General features: G+C 35.5%; 1 protein-coding gene across 1 annotated transcript; it reads right to left on the bottom strand.

The window, feature by feature from the left end:
- Nucleotides 1–1402: 1402 nt before the first annotated feature.
- Nucleotides 1403–13129, bottom strand: LOC137951380 (glycolate oxidase 1). The gene is made up of 12 exons (XM_068797997.1): nt 12679–13129; nt 11004–11176; nt 10514–10638; nt 4697–4743; nt 4050–4127; nt 3795–3919; nt 3285–3351; nt 3144–3206; nt 2720–2789; nt 2529–2629; nt 2257–2361; nt 1403–1730 (listed from the first exon to the last, which is right to left on the bottom strand). Exons 2-12 carry the CDS (start codon nt 11138–11140, stop codon nt 1545–1547), a joined length of 1104 nt encoding a protein of 367 aa, XP_068654098.1. The 5' UTR covers nt 11141–11176; nt 12679–13129; the 3' UTR covers nt 1403–1544.
- Nucleotides 13130–19389: the final 6260 nt, after the last annotated feature.

Raw genomic sequence — 19389 nt, 5'->3', positions numbered from 1 at the left:
TGACTTAGAGGAAATATGTTACTGATATACTTCAACAATATGGTTTTCTTGGGGCTAAACTTGCAAATACACCTGTGGAAGTAGGACTTGATCTTCATGACAATCGAAGTCCAGAACTAAAAGATAAAACAATATGTTGAGGGCTAGTCATCAAACTCATCTATGCTACAGTTACTAGACCAGATATTTCATTTGCAGTGAGCCAATTCATCTACGTAAAATTCACCTAGTGGTTGCACAAAGAATCTTGAGATATCTAAAGGAAGCACAGCAAAAAGGTCTCCTTTTCAAACCTAATAATCACTTGAAGGTTGAAGCTTTCTCTAATGTTGATTGTACAGACTCCATGTTTGACAGGAAATCAATTACTGGATACTATGTATTTTTTGGAGAAAATTTAGTGACTTGAAAAAGTAAAAAACAGAATGTTATTGTTCGGTCCAGTGCAGAAGGGAAATATAGAGCAATGACCTACACTATCAGTGAGCTAATGTGGATAAAATCTGTTGTCCAGGAGTTGAGCCTCGATCAGCAGGATCCTATGACTATGTATTGTGATAACCAGGCAGCAATCTTCATTGCAAAATTATCCAGTCTTTCATGAATGAACAAAACATATAGAAGTAGATTGTCACTTCATCTGTGATGCAATAATGAAGAAAGAAGTGACTACTCTGTATGTTCGGTCTGGCGATCAACTCGGCGAGACCCTAACTAAAGCACTAGAAAATCATGAATTTCTATGACAAGTTGAGATTGTTTGACATATACTTTCCAGCTTGAGGGGGAGTGTTGAAAAACAAAAACAAAGGCATTTTGGTTATTTTATATTTCTTGATATAATCATATTCTATGTGTCAAACTATATCTACGAACCAAATTTCAGGTAAAAGGGATTCGTAGAATAAGAGATCTAGAGAATTAGGGTTTTCACTTAAAATAGGGTTAATGTTGTAAATTAACCTCGCCTACTCAACCCTAAATCTATAAATAAAAGCTGGAGAAAGTCAAGTACGAATTTTCAGTTTTCTTTTCTCAATTTCTCTTCTTCAAGCTCTCTCCTTCTCATTCTCTCTCTTCAACCTTTTTTCTTCTTACTTTTTATAGTAATTAACTATGGCATCATACTTTTAAGTCCCACTAGCTTGCACATTGCCGGAGACCCTTTGCATGCTGTATGTGTGCATGTATGTCTAAGCTTGAATACAAAGAACTCTTGAGATTTATATTTCCTGTTGATGGCAGGTGTTTTTCTTCTTCCTTACCCTCAGCTCTAGCAAATCTTTTATGTTGCGAGATACTGGTTTGGCTCTGGAGTGCATTTGAGATTAATACATTCTGCACAAGAGCGAAGGAAGAATATGCAGTGGAGGGGGCCTTCCAGATAAGAAATACCGTTACAAAAGTTTAAAGAGCATTCATAGTGTATTGGAATCCTATAATGTGTTCTCTGAAGTGACAAACAAGCTTATTAGAGAATCAGAACATAGTACACTTTTCTCATGCAGAGATGGTGTTGCATGTTCTTCAATTATAAAAGCACTTCACAACCTGGCAGAGGGGCGAGGCGTGTCCCGATCTGTGATAATGTGATTGCGTGTGATTTCTTTGAGGGAGGTGCATCCACTTAATGCCATTGTCAGCTCAAACTCTTCACGAAGCATTTGAAGAACTTTTCTTACTCCAGCCTCTCCTTCTGCTGCCAACGAGAACACTACTGGCCTTCCAATCTGTTCAATAATAAGAACAGAAGCAAAATGATAACAGTGTGTGAGTCTCTCAAGAAGACACATCTAATTATACAGTCAAAATGGGGTACAGCAGACGAGTTGAGAGCAACTGTGGCGGAGATGAGAGCCCTATTCCAGGGCTTCTGCCTGTAAAAGGGAAGATTCTCAGCCCCTTTAATCATCCTAGGGGACTCTAAAATCATCATTAGTTGGGCAAGCAGGTTTTTTTTTTTATTATTGAAGACCTTTGTAAATTTAAATGTCACTTGGTAGCAGACTACTAGAAATGCTAATGGCCTAGCCAATCTGTAGCTAGGGAAGGGATCCCCAGGCTGCATCTCGAAGTGGGATCTTATCTTCTCCTTTGACCCTTTTTAGCTTTTTGTTTTTGTATGGTTCCTGCCCTCTTCTTGTGCTCCTAGCTTCCCCTGAAGCTTCTTCTTTGAATTCCTTTTTCTCGCCGTTATAAAAATAAAAATAAAAAGTACAAGAGGAATGAGAAACAGAAAATGCAAGCTCCACTTACAAACACGCCAGAAGCTCCGAGTGCCAAAGCCTTGAAGACATCTGTTCCACGACGAACTCCTCCATCAAGGAACACGGGGACACGACCTTGTGCAGCCTTAACAACCTGAAAGTATGTTTCTTAAGAACGATATCTAAATGACTTCCCTCAAAATTAATGCGAACTCAGTAACTGATAAAGAAGACAACTGTACGTGATAAAATCCCTCATGATAAATGTAAAAATACAAAATCAAGGGGACCTCATAATTTGGTCACACTTGCAAACTTTACCTCTTCCAAACTACTAATAGTTGCTTGTACATAATCAAGTTGTCGAGCACCATGGTTAGACACAATGATACCAGCAGCTCCTGCTTGTATAGAAAGTCTTGCTGCAAATCAGAACATAATTTGTTTGTGACGGAAGTCATCAAGAATTTGATATAGTCAGAACAAATGTATCTGATATGCAGAGTACATACTATCCTCTGCTGTCATGACACCCTTCACCAAAATTGGCATTGATGTGATTGTCTGCAACCACTTTACGTCCTGTCCAAAACAAACGAAAATACCATCTCTTTAAGAATAACATGAATACAGAGCTCAAATCAAATATTCTTATCAATATTTTCCTCCTTACAATATAATCCTTATACATAAGAAAATTTAATCTCGGTAACACTGCAACTGAATGTGCATTATGCTGCTGCATCAGGTGTTTCTACCTATTCTGATTTCTTTCCCCTTCTTCCTTAGTTTAAGTTGTTTTACATAGTCATCTAGTATTAATCCAAAAAGGTGTATCAACAAAATCATAAAAAAAGATATCTCTGATGGTCCATGTCTTCAGCAGAGGATAAACAGATGTTAATCAGATCTGGAATTTCTCTCTATTCCACATACCTTCCAGCTCAAAGAACGGTCAATTTGACCAGCAACATAGGAGGCCAGTCCAGAGTCGTTAGCCTGAGTCACCATGAAACAGATATAAGAAGACATTGAAGGCAGAGAAACGGATTGTATTCAGTGTATGCTTCTGCTCACCTGATCCATCTTGCCAAGGTCCAGGCCCTCAAAATTTTTCAACGTCAAGTATGGAGGCAAAGTAAACCTGAAATTCCATCCATTAGGATACTGTTCACATATTGGGAGTCAATACATCAATAAATCTACTGTAATTCATAGGCCTCATGTTTGGAGAACACTTGAATAACAGTTATCAGTTGAGAAAGTAGTCATGATGTTATGGAAGTTTTTTGGCGTATTTTGTTCAATTTATGAGAGCCCATCGCATCCATCGCATAACCAAAGATAGACAAATAAGTTAGTTTATAAACATTAAATTCAGATACCACTCTTAAAATAAAGTTCCTGAGCCAAGAATAACCATTACCACAGAAAAGAAACGTAAATAGGAAAAATAGAGTAAATTGTTTTGCCAAGGGCCACATTTCAGCCAAAAATGAAAGATGACATCACGTGTATAAATCAAAGGATCTCATGCATATTCATTTTTACATCAATACTGGAGAGTAAACAGAGAAATAAGGAGACCTGTTCTTAATATCTGCTTCCCTTCTCCCAAGTCTTGGAGTATCCACAGTGAGGGCAATTGCTTTGAAGCCAGCTCGCTCAGCCCTTCTAACAAGTTGTGCAACCACATTTCTGTCCTTGTAAACCTGAAGTATTTGGAAAGAAAAAAAAAGGCCTTGGCATCAATTTGGATTCAACTAACAAAACATTGGAAACGTCTATAGACTGGAATGTGCCTTAAAAGAAGCAAATCTTGTGAGAAGAGAAAATGCTTACATAGAGCTGGAAGAAGCGAATACCAGGTCCTGTGGATGAAACTTCTTCGACACTGGAGGTAGCCCACGAGGACAAAGTCTGTAACAGTCATGAAGCATACAAAATAACATCCAGTCATGAATGACTACTGATGAGCAGTTGGAGCCACTCAGAAATTTTCAGAATAGAAGGAACTAATCATGAAAAGGGTTAGGATGGTAGCTCAATGAGCACATGAATATAATGCCACCTAACATTGAGATAGATATCAGCTAGTATACAAATATACCAAAAGAGAGTAGCAAACTTTAATATTGCACTTCTTTCACTGAATAGTGCACATCAAGATATCGTATCAACAGTAACTGTGATATGGGTATAATAATAGTATGCATAACATAAGCTGAAAAGAATTGGTTTCTTAACCAATTTTACATTAAGACAAAGCCACATTAAACCTGATGAGACAAATTTCAGAATTGCATTCTATCAAGCTTAAACAATGGATTTTAAATGAAATCAATTCCATTAATATGCTGGAGGTCACGAAAGTCAGCCAAAAATGTGTTTTAGAAATTAAGTTCCAGCTGAAGTAACATCATGCTTTAGATGGTTCTCACTTAAAGTAATGACAGACCAAACAAATCACTAGAGATAAGATGTCAAACCATGACAGTCCCAGCTGCTGATGCTGCTCTAGCTGTAGCATACTCTCCTGTGGAACAGAATCAAACTAGAAGTTAAAGCATGCAATCTAGAATGATTCAAACTGGTTTCTGTTTCCTTCTGTTATCAACAAAATCATTGTTCAGGTTCTGAAGGACCTCAAAATATTTGTTCACACAAAAACTATCTAATGGTGAGCGAGGCTCAGGGACTTTTTTTTTAAATGGTGAGAATTGCATTAAAGGAGAAAAGAAAAGTGCAAAACAGTAGCCAGCTAATGAATCAACGGACTATCCATAATTACATACCAATACAAAGCAAAAGAATTACAGAGTATCTTTGACAAGATTTAAAGAGGGATGCTAGAAAATACATCCAGAGGTATTTTGGTTATTTCACCACCTCTGTGGTTTAATTTCTTTATGTAATCTTGTTCTAAATGTTGAGTTATGTTAATGGTTAAATTTTCATGTACATAGGATACATAGTTGGGGAGATATAGGGAGAATAAGCTTTATTAAGTGTATAGAGGAATTTTTGTACTTATACCCTAAACCTATTATTTAAGAGAGATGTCAGTTGTGCACAACCCCAATGAGCCTTCCCTTTCTCTCTCTTTTCTTTCTCACTTTCTTTCTTTTCCTCTCAATTTTCTCCTCTTGCTCCACCAAAATCTTCACCTTTTACATGATATCAAAGCAATAGATCATTGCTGGGAGCATCCTACAACAAATTTTCATCAATTTTGAAGGGGCCAACTTCCTAAAGGAGTTCTACAGGTTTTTCGATTACTGGTTCATCAAAGTTAAAGTTTTTACTCTTTTTCTCTGCCATAACCTTAGGGTTACTGGTTTCTATTAGTCATCGAGGGATTCTCTATGATTTGATTGCCCCTAATTGGGTTTCTGTTGGAATTTCTTGAGATGTGCATCACCCATCCCTGTTATTGTGCATGCATCATCATAGAATTGCTGACATCAGCCCTAATTGAGAAGTATTCTGCATGATTCTTGTTGAATTTGATTTATTTTGCTAGATTTTGACTTGTTGAAGTGCACGCATCCTGATTTTTGCCTTAACCTTAATTCTGCAAGTGGGGCTCACATTGGTGATCAATTTGGAAATTGTCTGGAAGGATTAGTTGGTCATTTCGTACTTCTATATCACTAATATGGCAAAAAAAAGAAGAAGTTTACACTCCGTCTAGAGAGAATTCTGGATTTGATGGAAAAAATACAATTATTATTAAATCTGAGAAATTGACAATGCCTAATTATCTTAATTGGGCAAAGTCTATCAGAATGTATTTGAAGGGCAGAAAGAAGTTGAAATTCATTAGAGACGATCCTCTGATTCCTCCAAATGATGATTGGGAGGTAAAGGACAGCCAGGTTATGACCAGGATTCTCAACAATATCAATTCTACATTGAGAAATCAAGTGATGAACTGTGAGATAGCAAAGGCTATGTGGCTGTCTCTAGAGTCTTTATATGCTAAGGAGAGTAATCTCTCTCGAGTTTATGAGCTGTATACCAGTTTCTTTGGATTATAAAGGGGAAATAGAACCGTTACAAAGTACTACAGTGCATTCTTTGGTATATGACAGGAGATTAATGAATATCGCCCATTTACTACGGATGAAAATGAGTTGACGAAACAACAAATTCAGTTGCTGGTTGAAAAATTTATTGATGGTTTAGGCACTGAATTTGATGCTATTAAAGCCCAGGTTTAGCCTCAGATGAGATTCTTACTCTCTCTACCACCTTTAATCATATTATAAGGATTGAGAAAACTATTGTACCCAAAACAGGTAAAGGAGGAAAGATAATGGAAGGTACTGCTCTTAATGCTTCCAACACTACATCAGCCCCATAGACTCCTCTAGAGGTAGAAGTAGAGGACGAGGTAGAGGACGTGGTGATGGTAAGTCAAAAAGGAAATGTGTTCATTGTGGAAGAAATAATCTTTATTCTGACAAGTGTTGGGTTCAATTGGGAAGCAAACATGAACTAATTCTACAACTCCTGATAGTAGAAGTGGGAGTTTAGACTCCTCTACATCTGTTACACCAAGTGCTCCAAATGAGATGCAGCAGTTGATATAACAACAACAATAGATTGCCCAACGCATGACTCAAATCTCTGTTGCCTCACCCTTTGCATTTGTAGCTCATGTTTCCATCCTAGTTTCGAGTTCAACCAGTGTTGACTCGGGTATGGCAGTTTATCATGTTCACTCATCACCATCTTAGGTTCTTGACTCAAGAGCCTCCAGGCATATGTCAGGTATGTCATCACTATTTTTTTATTTGAAGGAGCCTTTGCGTATAAAACATGTTAATCTTGTTGATGGTTCTACCTTTCTTGTTCAAGGAGTAGGCCATGTTATTCCAGCCTCTTTTTTGTCTCCTCAGTCAGTGCTCCTTGTCCCCAAGTTTTCTTTAAATTTGTTGTCCATTAGTCAAGTAGCCAAGTCTATGAATTGTTTTCTCACATTTTATCCTACTCATTGTATTTTTCAGGATCTCAGGACGAGGAAGATGATTGCTTCCGCTCATGAGAGAGATGGATTATATTATTTGGAGAGCCACTGAAAAAATAATATCTAGGCGTTACATACCGCAAATTTTCCTCTATAGTGGCACCTGATTCAAGTCTTCCTAGAGTTTCCTTCGAGTCCTTCTTTTCAATGCGAGTCGTGTTAATTGGGCAAGCATCACATAAGTCAAACTTCATTTCACAAATCTAGACATTTATTTGAGATTGTGTACTCCGACATCTAGGGTCCTTGTCCTGTGACTAGTCAATTTGGTGATAGATACTTTATTTCCTTTATTGATGATTTTTGTAGGTGCACTTGGATTTATCTTCTTAAGGAAAAATCTGAGGCATTTGATGTATTGAAAATTTCCTTCAATGAACAAAGAAACCCATTTGTTGTCTCACTTCATATTTTATGTACTAACAATGGCCTCAAATTTATGAGTCATAAATTTCAGATTTTTTGTCAAAATCAATGAATTATTCATCAAACATCATATGTCGTTACTCCTCAGCAAAATGGCGTAGCTGAACGTAAAAATCGCCATTTACTAGAGGTTGTTAGGACAATGATGATACATATGAATGCACCCAAGTCCTATTAGGGTGATGTTGTTCTTAGTGCTTGTTTCTTGATTAATAGAATGCCTTCCTCTATCTTAGAAAGCAAGATTCTTATGCAGGTCCTCTTACCATCAACACCATTATTCCTTATCTCTTCCCGAGTGTTTAGTTGTGTTTGTTTTGCACATGTGTTGGACCCTTCCAGGGCTAAGTTGTCATCTAGAGTAGTTAAATATATATTTCTGGGGTACTCTCACACACAGAAGGGGTACAAATGTTTTTGCCCATCCACAAGAAAAACATCCGTGTCTACAGATGTAACTTTCTTTGAGGATTTTCCATTCTTTTCCTCTATATAGTTACCCTCAGGTGCAATCATATCACCTGATCCTACACCTGTTATCCCTCAGGTCTTATCATATCACCTGGTCCTACACCTGTTATCCCTATACCAGTTGATGAACCTATTGGACCTTCACAAGCTATCACTATTGAGAAACCTTTAAAAGCATATAAACGCAAGAAATCAGTCTCATCTCTCACACCAAACCATGACTCTAAATCGTCTAAGGATATTGAAGGTAGCGATTTACACTTTCCTATTGCACTCAAGAAAGGTGTCAAGAAAGGTACGTGATATCCTTTATCTCACTTTGTATCTTTTAATTTCTTATTTGACACTTATAAAAAGTATGCTTTGTCCATCTCTACCTACACTATTCCTTCTTTGGTGTAGCAGGCTCTTTTATCTCCTCATTGGAAGCAAGTTTTGGATAGTGATATGGAGCAATTGATAGATCTGGGTACTTGGAAATTGTTTGATTTACCGTCAAAAGCAAAAGTTGTTGGTTGCAAATGGGTTTATACCATTAAATATAATGTAGACGGTTCTTTTGAGCGGTATAAAGCTAGGTTGGTCGCCAAAGGGTATACTCAAATATTTGGCATTGATGTGTTTGAAACTTTTCACCTGTTGCTCGGTTATCTTTATTCGTATTTTGATCTCAATTGGAGTGAATCAAGGGTGATCCCTATGTCAATTGGACATCACGAATACCTTCTCGTATGGTGATCTAGAAGAAGAGGTATATATGGAGCAACCTCCAGGATATGTTGCTCATGGGGAGACACATAAAGTCTATAAACTCAAGAAGGGGATTTATAGGCTAAAGCAGAGTCTGCGTGCTTGGTTTGAAAAACTCATCTAAGTTGTGATATATATGGGATTCTCGATGAGTCATTGTGATTTCTCCATATTTTTAATGAAGAAGTCCTTTGGTATTGTGGTGCTACTGGTTTACATGAATGACATTATCTTATCTAGGAGCAATATTTCTGGTATAGAGGATACTAAGTCTAGGTTGTCGTCACATTTTCAAACCAAAGACTTGGGGCCATTGAAATATTTTTTGCACATTGAAGTGGCAAAAAGTAAAGGAGTTGTCATGACACAACGCAAATATATAACTGATAAGCTTCAAGAGTATGGTTTGTTGGGAGCAAAACCAACTGATACTCCAATGGAAGTGGGACATGATCTCCACGATGATCATAGTGCCAAATTAAATGATAGAACACAGTATCAGAAGTTAGTGGGCAAGTTAATTTATGTGACAGTTACTAGACTTGATATCTCTTTTGCAGTAAGTGTAGTGAGCCGGTTTATGGAACATCATCGCAAAATACATCTAGAAGATGCACAAAGAATTTTGAGGTATCTGAAAGGAGCACCAAGAAAAAGTCTTTTCTTTAGATCAATAACCATATGAAGATATAATTTTTCTCTGATGCAGACTACGTTGGGTTCAAACTGGGTATGAAGTCAACTTTTGGGTATCGTGTCTTCTTAGGAGGCAACTTAGTTAGTTGAAAAGGTTAAAAAAAATGTTGTAGCCCATTCTAGCACAGAAGCTGAATACAGGGCAATGACTCATACACTGAGCGAGTTGATGTGGGTCAAATCTGTCACACGGGAATTGGGTTTCAACCAAGATGAACCTACAAGTATGTTTTGTGATAATCAGGGCATGATCTTCATTGCAAGCAATCCGGCTTTTCATGAGAGGATTAAGCACATAGAAGTAAACTGCCACTTCATTCAAAATGTTGTGATGAAGGAGGAGGTAGTTACTCCATTTGTCCCATCTGGAGATCAGTTGAGAGATATCTTCATCAAGGCCCTTGGCAAGCGAGAGTTTCTATAATTTTGAGACAAGCTGGGCCTCCTGGATATATACGCTCCAGTTTGAGGGAGAGTGTTAGAAATATATCCAAGGGTATTTTGGTCATTCTATCCTCCAGGGGTATTTTTGTCATTTCACCACTTCTGCGGTTGAATTTATTTATTAAACCTTGTTCTACATGTTGAGTTATGTTAGTGGTTAAATTTTCATGTACATAGAATACATAGTTAGGGAGATATAAGGAGAATAATCTTAATTAAGTGTATAGGGGCATTTTTGTAATTCTTAGCCTAAACCTATTATTTAAGAGAGTTTGAGGTCGTGCAAAACCCCCGAACGAGCCTTCTCTGGCTCTTCTCCCTTTCTCTCTTTTTTCTTTTTCTCTTTCTCTCTCTTTTCTTTCCCTCTTTCTTTATTTTCCTCTCAATTTTTTCCTCTCCACCAAAATCCTTACTTTTTACAAGGGACTTCTTGACTTTGTAATTCTTGAGGAAACATTCTAGAAACTTGTTCAGATAAATCATGTACCTTCAGGATGGGCCATCTTTTGCATTGCCGTTGGAGCAATCATTATTGGCATTGATATCTTGTATCCCAAAACAGTAGTTGTCATGTCAATTTTACTAACATCAATCAGTATACGAGGGCGAAACCTGTTTTCAATATTAAGAAAACATGTTTAGATGAAATGCAATAAAACAGAACCAACTGCAACAGGGTGCCAGGTATATAAGATAAACATGAGAAAATTCATAATCCACATATGGCTTTCCCTACTTCTAGAACGCTGATGAATGCAGATATGACATTTCAAGTAGCTAAATCTTAAGATAGAATCCGAAGCACCAAAGACACGAACACTCTACTGTCTCAATAGGAAACTGAAAAACCAGATTTGCAAAGAAGGGAACAGGGTCAAGATTGTTTGAATCTAGGAAAGAATGAGGCAAGACCATTTCAGCCCCATATTTTAAATGCGAGAAAAGAAAAGAAAAGGGTATATAGAAAGAAAGCTCACAGAATCCTCGAAAATGCATTTCTGTTCTCCTTAAGTGTCCACTGATCCTCTGCACCTGATGCATAGTAATCATATACCATCTTCGGGAGTTTCTCCTTGGCTATTTTCTCATACTCAGAAACATTGGTGATCTCCATTTTCACGACTTATTTATTGAACCTTCCTTTAAGAATCTACAATCATTTTCAGATAAACAAATTAAATTCAGCTCCAAACCACAGAAACAGAAAGAAATAGTGTTTAATCATCCAAAAAATGAAATCTAGAATTTCAAAAAATTCCAAGAAAGCAGTACATTAAAGAGAGCACCGTATTAGAATCAGCAAAACTCACCAAAAGAGTACATCAGAACCCAAGACAGGGCTGTAATATTTCACATATTTCACCATACATTTTAGATGCAGATTCCAACAGAAAACTGCTAATGCCAGGAAAAAGAAGTATAATCTTGGACAATGATTTAACAACCCTAAACATCTTAGATAGAAGGAGAGAGTGTGTGTGTGTGAGAGAGAGAGAGGGAAAGAGAAAGAGAGAGAAGCAGCGAAAATTATGATAGAGAAAAAATTGTCCAGAACTAATCCATTAGATAGATCCAAGCCAATATTTTTCTTTGAAAAGCAATATGACTTGAAAATACAAACAAAGATTAGCTAATACAAAGAGAACACACATAAAGAGTGTAAGCATAACAATGGACTAAAACACCAACCATGTCTTTCGAATCAAATTCCACCACAAAAGTAGATCAAAAGGAATTAAGAAAAAATACATGCTTGAGCCAAGAAGTTGAACCAGAACCTACACGTCTGAAAAAATTGATAAGCCAAAATGCTAATGTTTTAGCTGCTGCAAGATGTTCACTCACAGATCAACTCCTTGTAGTAAACACAACAAAATGGAGCAAGTAAAAATAAATCAACATTTAAAATTGAGGTTATATTTGACAAATCCACTTCATAAGTCAAGAAACAATCATGGTAGATGGAGCATTGACTGATTCAGTAGTATAAAGATGTAAAATGATATCTGAACCATGCTTGAATTCAATATTTAGTCACACAAAAGCACAACGGTCTATTCAATCTCTGATTATATTCTCATCACCTGTATTAGATACGATAAACATCATGTCTATATCAGCTTTCAATTCCATGAATAAGCATATGACAGTCCCTATAGAAGCGACCACACCAGATAGATTGGAATTTGCTCTAAACATTGAAATTCGCACATATAATGAAACAATTAAAACAGAAAACAGAGAGTTTAATCAGAGATTAGTATCTCGAAAACGTCTGCAACTGCCACTACATGTGGGAAGAAAACATATTCATGTCTACTCTTAGTTCAAACAATTTGAGATAGAACATAGAGGCGAAGCATATCGTCAAGCATCCGAGAAGGTTAAAAAGCAGAACCGTATCGATTCACACATACTCCATTTCAGACAGACAATCTGCTCAAGCTCACCAGCTATAGTAAAGTTCATGCTTTAATTAAACCCATTAAGAAAATGATGGCATCTCCGTGGTCTGATACGAACAAGAAGCAATAAGCAGACAAAAAGTAGGAAAACCAAGAACATCTGACCCGTAGTACAAAAAATAAAAACGACGCAAATTATTGCATTCCCAGACTGAAACTTTTGAAGAGGAAACAGAAGAGAGCAAACCTCAGAGGGCGGAGGCCAGATCCTCTGAGAGAGAAGAGTGGACGAAATAAAGCGAAGGGGGGAGGCGCAGATAATGATATATGATTGGAGAGGTTAAAACAGAACAGAATGCTGTGGAAACGAAAAGGGCAGCATGAGAGAGAGAAAGCACGTAAAGACAAATGGGCAGTGATGACTGAGAGTTACAAATGGTGTGGATCAGCTTTTGGAGGTGTGGGAGAGCCGTAGCATCCAATCGGAGGAAACGAATTGTTTCTTGTCCACAGATGTCGAGGGGCTGGCTGATTATCTAAAAACCAGAGGAAATTCTTTGAGAAATTCAAGTGGATCTGAATGGCTGCATGTGTGTCAGTCTTCATAATTCTGTTATCTTGATAAATGATCTGCTCTTTGCTCTCTTTCTTCAATTTTTTGAAGCCTCCAAAAATTCAAACTTTCGTTTTTTACTATTGAAAGCAAGCACACACACAAAAAATAGAAAATAAAAAAATAAACATGGGGTGGCGAGGAATCCTTATCTTCATGAACCTTGAGAGCGAAAGAAGTGCTGGTCATGTGTACTGGGAATGACTCGGTGGGTCAGGCAGTGGAAGTTTTGAGCCGTTGTATCGTATTTGCTATCGTTCAAGTTGAATCACCCTTAACGTGTTGAGTAATAATGAACAGTCTTCTGAGATCTTGGTCGATCAGTCGCGCCATGAATGAAGAATCATGTACCAAAGCTCGCCCTATTTTGAGGTTGATTAACCTCGAGGCTCTAAATCCAGCGGTTTGATGTCGACGAATATTTTATTATTCTCATCGTCGTGTAGAAGCAGAAATACTTTTTAAAACTTTCAAATCACGGGGAGGGCGGCGTTATTTCCCATGCAAGTGAAAGAAAGAGAAACTGAGAAAGAATGACAAGGGATGTGATACTGATAGTTAACTTTTAAGATTAAGAACTGGGGAATGTACTGCAAAATTTGCCAAAGAACATTTGGTTTTTTTTAGCCGGCGGCGCCTAGCCTGTCCAAAATATTTCACATGAGATTAGGCAAAACATGATTTTTCCAACCCTAACTCAGAAGGTATTGTTATTATACTTCCCATCATTTTATTTTTTTAACGGACTCATAGGGTGCCAACCAACCAAGCTAGTTCCCGAGGAGCTCAAGCTCGTCGTCTCTGTTTGGTTTGGTTCCGTTTAGCTCGATCTTAAATTTTGTTTAAATTAATAAGTCAAGTTTGAATGAACCATGGTTCAACTCAGAAGCTCGGATTAGTCAATATTCAACACTGGCAGGTGAGTTCGAAAATTAAACATGGGGATTTGGGGCTCAGGAAGTTCGGAAGAAAATCGGCTTTTGGCAAGAAAAATTGGACTGCAATTTGCTTCTTTCGGTAAGTTTTGGTTTTTTATTTGATTTTATCTTATTTTTCTTCGATGTTCCTCTCCTATTTCTTTCTCTCTAATCTTCTTCCTCACCAACAAAAGTAAGTTCTTTTATTTTTTATCTTTTGGTTATATTTTGTTTTCGTTGCTGATAGAACAGTGATTTTTTTTTTGCATTTTTATCTTGCAGGTTTTGGTCCCCTAGATATGCTGTATTCCATTCTTTTTTTCGATCTCGCATTAAAACTGATATGGACGAATGCCTCATGCAGTAATGGCTCTTACTATTATGTTATTTTTTCTGTTTTTCAACTCTAATACTTGAAGCTTCTTTAGTAGCCCATCCATTGTTGATAGTACGAATGACTCTATTTCATCTAGAACATAACGTACTTGAATATATGGAGTCGTAGAAATTGGAGGTATAGCCATTTGTTATTTCGTAAATATGTATATGTATCATTGAGTTCAAGATGGTATCCAATCGGCCATCTTGAACTAATTTTGGACTTTATGCTATCTTGGACTAATCTTGGACTGTATGCTATTTTAACCTTGTTCAAGATATTCGGCCAGCCAGCCATCTTGGACTGAATGTTATATTTTTCTTTTTTTAACTTCATTCACAAAATTCACAAAGCATTTTGGTGGCACATCATTTATTCATAAATAGATCTATACCTACATCTATTTGGCATATATGGTTGGTTGACATGGATATAGATGTTATATTGTTAAATAACGAGCCCTCCTTTAGATCATCAATATATCCATTTATAGGTAATATGTGTGCTTGGGAGTCCTTGATAATTGAATAAACCAAGATTTTACCACGATTGCAATTTTAAAGAGACGTGTTTTTTCTTTCATGGAGCTGATGAAAGCAAAATTTTGTCATTGTTTATTGACTTGATTTTGAATATCCAGGAAACATGATGGATCTTTTGTTTTGGTTGTGGTGTTTTAGCCTTGGAGATATTGGGGCAGAGGTGGCGAAAGGCGGAACTTTTAGTTTGCTTGAATTTGATGGTTGAAGCTTCGAAGCTGAATTACCACTCAATTGAAGGTACTGACTAACTTTTTCAAGGATCCATATTTTAGTGATCAAGACAAGATTTAGGATAGTGTGCAATTAGGAATTTAAAGTAGGAAAAATAACTAGTAGTTTTCAGTACTAATCGATTTTTTTGTTTGTATTCGGTTCAATTGGGGCTTAAACCCAGTTTGCATGGAATCACCCATCGTAGTATGTGACACTAGGCCATTGGTGGATAAGTTCTTAATAATTTGGAGAAAAATAAACAACCAATTGGTAGATAATTTCTTTATAATTTGCATGGAGAAAAATAAACATCGGACTAATGAACCAATGTCTCACTCTCTTTATATAATTTACATTATAGAAATTAGAAACTGTTTCTATCTACTCTCTAATCTATATGTCTAGGATTTACCTTTGTTGTTTGGATTTTTTTTATTTATGTTTTTAATTTTTAATTTTTTTTTGTAGCAATAAGAATGTCAACATCTCCTGCTCAATTGATATCAATAGTTAACACTAGTTCTAGTGTAGCCATAGATAATGATTCAACTCCACCAGAGTCATATCTATCTAAAACTATTAATGTGTTAAAAGTGAGCCTAGATGAAGGTACTCTAAATGAGGAAGAAGGTGACTTTATCCATAGTTAAAACAAAAAAAACAAAAAATGTCTCATGTGTAGTTGGAATTTAAAGAAGTCTCACTTATATGGTACAAAAAAGGATCAATGTATTCATTGTAAAACCAATTTGAGTATTATTAGTAGTGGAGTAACCACACATATGAGTCGACATTTGGAACGTTGTCCTAGTAGAAAAGTGACAATGAGAAAACAAAAAACCATAAATTTTCAACCATTGTTGTCTAATGTTGATAAGAGTCCATCTAGTCTTCCTTTTATGGATTTTGGAGGTAAATATAATCAAGATAGAATGAAAGTACTTATTGCTCATTGGATTCTTATGCACGAGCATCTATTCAAGATAGTAGAAGATGAAGGATTTAATTTTGTAATGAAGATGGCAAATGTGAATTATAAAAAAAAATATCTCATAAGACCATTAAGAAGGATTGTATGGAGGTGTACGAGGTAGAGAAAAAGAAATTTAAAACCATTAAAAGAGATTAATAAGATTGGTTTTACCACGGATCTTTGGAAGTCTCAAAATAAAAAGATTTAATGCATGGTTATTACTGGGTATTTTATTGTAATTGGAAACTACAAAAAGAGTTTTGAGCTTTGAGCATATTTTTCCTCCTCGTCATGGTGTTGACATAACATATGCTATTTATATCTATTTGAAAGATTGGGAAATCTAAAATAAAATATTTAATATCTCAATTGATAATGCTATATATAACGATGTTTGTTTGAGAGTTTTGAAAGATGATTTTTCAAGAAATAGGAAATTGGTTTGCGGTGGGAAATTATTTCATGTATGTAATTGTGCTTATATTCTAAACTTATTATTCAAAGATGGTCTTGTTTAGATTAAAGATATTATTAAGAATGTGCGTGAGAGAGTCAAATTCATAAATCTATATGAGGCTATACTTCGTACTTTTTCTGAAATTGTGCAACGACTACAACTTAGTGAAAAAAGGTTGGTTATTAATTGTTCCACTCATTGGAACTCCACTTATGACATGTTGGCTTCTACATTACAATTCAAAGATATATTTCCTAGATTTCAAGATAGAAAACTTATGAAATCTTGATGAATGGGGAAAAGGTAGAAATGGTGTGTGGGATTCTTGAAGTTTTTTATGTAGTCACTAATATAATTTTTGGGAGTGACTATGATACTTCTAATTTGTACCTTAGTGAGGTATATAGGATAAAAGAAGTTTTAAATTTTCATTCTACAAATGAAAATGTTTAAATTAGGACCATGGTTAATAGAATGAAAGAGAAATTTGAGAAATACTGGAGTTGGTGAATACAATTTGTTGATGGTTGTTGCTTCAGTTTTGGTTCTAAGGGTCAAATAAAAATTGATCAAAATGTGTTTTCCAAAGATATATTATGAGGAGGATTCTATAATGAATATAAACTTAGTTCGATGAGCCGTATGTGAGATTTATGATGAATATGTATCCATATATAATGTGGAGATTAGCAATAAAGGGATTACTTCAAGGATTAGCTCTACGGGTGTTTCCACAAGTCGTAGGTTACATTCTTCATCAAGTTCAGGTTGGTCAAAGTCAATGACTTATGTGAAACAAGTGGAAGTAGTGAATTCACCAATATTAGAATTAGAAATTTATCTTGAAGAATGTGTGTATATTTGCGAGGAAACTTCACAATATGATTTTGATGTTTTAGAATGGTGGAAATTGAATAATTTAAAATTTTGGTTATTATATAAGATGACAGTAGATATCCTTGTAAGTCTCATATCTATAGTAACTTTATAGTCTACCTTTAGTATTGGTGGTAGAGTAATAAACTCATATCATTCTTCCTTCGCACCAAATACAGTTCAAACTTTGATTTGTTGTAGTGATTGAGTTCGGCCTCATCACTGTGTCAAGAAAAATCAAAAGGTGAATTACTTTTAAATAATTATTTATTATGATATTTTTTAGTTTTATTTATTAAATTTTGTTTGATAATTACAGCCTGAGAAGGAATTGTGGAGATAATGCTACCAGTTACCTGTTTTTTCATCTTTATCTCATCTTGCTAATTTTAATATTTTCATTGCATTAAGTAATTAGTAGTGGAAAAATATATTTTCATCACACAATAATAAGTTTTATTCTTTTGTTTTTGTCATAGGCGGAGATTTTGCTCATGCGAACAAGGACGACATATATTGTTTTCTAGCATGAAGATAAAAAAGCTAGAGTTTATAGATTTATATTGGATGTATAGTTTTTATTTGGGTGATTGTAAATTGATATTGATATTTTAATGATATTTTTGTGTTTAATTATTAAATAAATTTTATGCATAATATTATGCAATGTTTATGATCAATTTTATGCAGAGTGTATAAACAATTTTATGCAGGGTTTACGTACAGAGGTTATGCCCAATTTTATGAAGAGGTCATACTTAATTTTATGTAAGATTTGTGCAAAATTTTATATACAGTTTATTTGACATGTATTTTATGCAAATTTTTAAATGTAGGTTGGAACTCGAACTCAGCTCAAGCTCGAGTTAGAACTCGATTAAATTTATTGGGTTCAAGCTCAATTACAATTTTAGGTTTGAGGTTGGGCTAGAATCGAACTCGACTTTAAATTATTTAAATCAAGCCTAGATTGAACATAGCCAGGTTCGAGTTTGGCTCGATTCGATGCCACCCCTACGAGCTCATACCCTATTACTTTTAAGCTTAAAAAGGAGATTCATACATCCCAAAGGAAACTCAAGTCTTATTAACATGGGAAGAAACATTATTTGGACCTTTTGAACAACCAATAAAGGGACCACTATGTCAAAATCTTGCATTAGAGACACTTAAGAACACTCAGTGATTCTGGACTTCTAGAGAAACAAAGGTTTATATTCAAAAAAATAATATTTTTAAAGAAAAAACACTATTTTTAAAAGAAAAGCTGCCATTAAAAGCATATAAGAAAACAACATACATTTGTACCTAATTTAAGGATCCAATGTGACAACACTTAATTGGTTGTTCGAAAAGTCCAAACTATTCTTTGATCAAATATGATCAAGACTCGAAAACCTCACCTACAAGTCCATTAATAGCAACCCTACCTAACACACAATTTTTTTGTCCATTGGAACGTAAGTCAGGGAAAAATCTGCACCCAATTTATATTTACTTATATAGTGCTTTAGTTTTTATTAAATTAAAATATTTTAAAATAAAGAAAATAGAACTCGTTTTGTACATGAGTGCATAAAATGGAATATAGGGATGGGTGATGGAAATGCAGGAAATACATCCACATTTAGTTTTGGGAAAAGCTTTGGGGTCAAAATTATCAAGGCAATAATATATTTTTGTAAACCCTAGCCTACCTTGACCCATCATCATTTGTAGTGTAAATACAAAAATATTATTAAGAATAAGAATCTAAATATGATAGCATCTTCAAAATACCTACTAAATTATTTTATGTTTTTTTTATTAAAAAAGTGAGAAGGAAAGAGAAGAACCAGCTTGAGCTCCAGCTTCAAAGTACGGTTTTCCCATGACTAACCATTGAGAAGGAATCATATCACCCTCTTAATCAAACAAATTACAGGTATTTCCACTCAGTGCTCATCAGAAATAGAACATACTAATTCCAGACTGAGGCATAGTAGATT

This window comes from Aristolochia californica, unplaced genomic scaffold (assembly GCF_029961685.1).
Source record: "Aristolochia californica isolate CCGP_79_NKW_82.1479 unplaced genomic scaffold, dmAriCali1.0.hap1 SCAF_15, whole genome shotgun sequence".
Lineage (NCBI taxonomy): Eukaryota > Viridiplantae > Streptophyta > Magnoliopsida > Piperales > Aristolochiaceae > Aristolochia > Aristolochia californica.
Note: the sequence above shows the minus strand (reverse complement) of the source record. Positions and strands in the feature narration are given on the sequence as shown.